The sequence below is a fragment of the Nestor notabilis genome, unplaced genomic scaffold, assembly GCF_000696875.1.
Source record: "Nestor notabilis isolate BGI_N333 unplaced genomic scaffold, ASM69687v1 scaffold19685, whole genome shotgun sequence".
In the NCBI taxonomy this organism is placed as follows: domain Eukaryota; kingdom Metazoa; phylum Chordata; class Aves; order Psittaciformes; family Psittacidae; genus Nestor; species Nestor notabilis.
This window is the reverse complement of record NW_009929085.1, coordinates 4,365-5,842: the sequence shown is the minus strand read 5'-3', so window position 1 is coordinate 5,842 and position 1,478 is coordinate 4,365. Positions and strand designations below refer to the sequence as shown.

General features: G+C 62.0%; 1 protein-coding gene across 1 annotated transcript in view; it reads right to left on the bottom strand.

Annotated features, from left to right (window-relative positions):
* Window positions 1–429: 429 nt before the first annotated feature.
* The window catches only part of LOC104405976 (striated muscle-specific serine/threonine-protein kinase-like), a gene marked incomplete at its 3' end in the record, with an annotated part of 5,155 nt that continues 4,106 nt past the window's right edge, over window positions 430–1,478 (bottom strand). The window contains exon 5 of the mRNA XM_010014828.1: window positions 430–573. Within this exon, the coding sequence (XP_010013130.1) occupies window positions 430–573 (144 nt within the window). The remainder of the gene's footprint in view (window positions 574–1,478) is intronic.

Here is a 1,478-nt window from a genome sequence, read left to right as displayed (position 1 = left end):
TCTGTCGGCCTCTGGCTGCCCAGCCTACACCCTGGCTATGCCATGCCCGGCGCCCATCAGCCCTGAGCCGGGCATCTGGGCTCTACCCCCGGGAAACCAGCTGAGCTGGCCCAACAGCAAGCCAAAGCATCACCCGTCCTGCCCATGTAGTGCTCAGCAGCCCTTCTCCCTCTTTCCTAATGGCCCAGCTCAGCCCAGGGGAATTGCAGGCACCCTGCCCACACCCTGCTCTGGCAGGCAGTGCCCAAGCACTTCACTCCTGTCTGGGGGGAGACAGGGCGAAAATGGTGCTCCCGGGTGGGCACTTCATCGCCCTGAGACACCCAGCTCGGCACTGCATGTCCCACCTCACATAGCTCAGGTGGCCCCAAGGGATGGCTCAGCAGGTGGGAAGTGGACATGCACAGAGCCCCTCCACCAGTCACTCACCTTCTGGCTGGGGGTTGGCAGTAACAATGCACTTGAGCAGCACCTCTGCCCCCACGGCCACCGCCATGTCCTGAATGGGGATCTCAAAGATGGGGGCTTCCAGGGGGTCTTCACCCGCAGAGACGTAGGAGTCATCAGAGGACTCTGAACAGGGAGAGACATGCCCCACGGCTGTCAGCAGAATGCAGTGAGTGGGTCCTGTGCTGCCATGGGTGGCATGCAGGCAGAGCAGGGGCCCCACAACCCTCTGCCCTATGACGCCACTACGTGCCCAACACTGTCACTGGGGCATTAGCAAGTCCCCGGCCAGTGGAGGAAAGTGCCACATCAGGGGCCACCATGGCACAATGCCTACAGCAGGACACAGTAGGGGACCACAGGGCAGGGAGTGTACAGCCTGCTCTACATGCCCATACAGCATAAGGGATGTGGCAACAGTGGGGTGTGGAAGGAGGAGGTTTGTACAGCCCCCACTCCAAGATCCCCCTAACCCTCTTCAGGGTTCTGGCTGTTCTGCCACACTGTACCAGCCACAGCCTCACCCTCCCCCCACCCACACCCTCCCAGCCCCCTCCCCTTCCACGGCCACAGCACATGGGCAAAGGTCCTGGGACCATGCCAGCAGCCTCATGCACATGGGCCTGGTGCTGCTCCAGCCAGAGCAGAGCCTGGAATGAGCGCCCGGCCTGGGTGCAGTGTGGTCTCACCCCCGTGTGTTGGGATGGTCAGGACACCTCTCCCCCAGCCAAGCCACCACAGCATCCCCTGGGGACGCTTGGGCTGCACATCTGCCTGAAGCACCAAGCACAGTCCAGCCAGGACAAGCTACAATGGGTGTCCTGTGCCATGGGGCGGCCAGACCAGTCCACAGGGCTGGGTGCCAGAGTACAGCACCCTGCATCCTTCCTATGCCAGACAGGAGGGACAGAGACATCAGCAAGCATCATGACCTCAAAGTCCAGCAAACTGGTACCCAGGGTGGTTTGTCTTACGGGACTGGTTGATGCCAACATCCTCAACCTCCAGAGCCATGCCCCGCTGCCCCACCG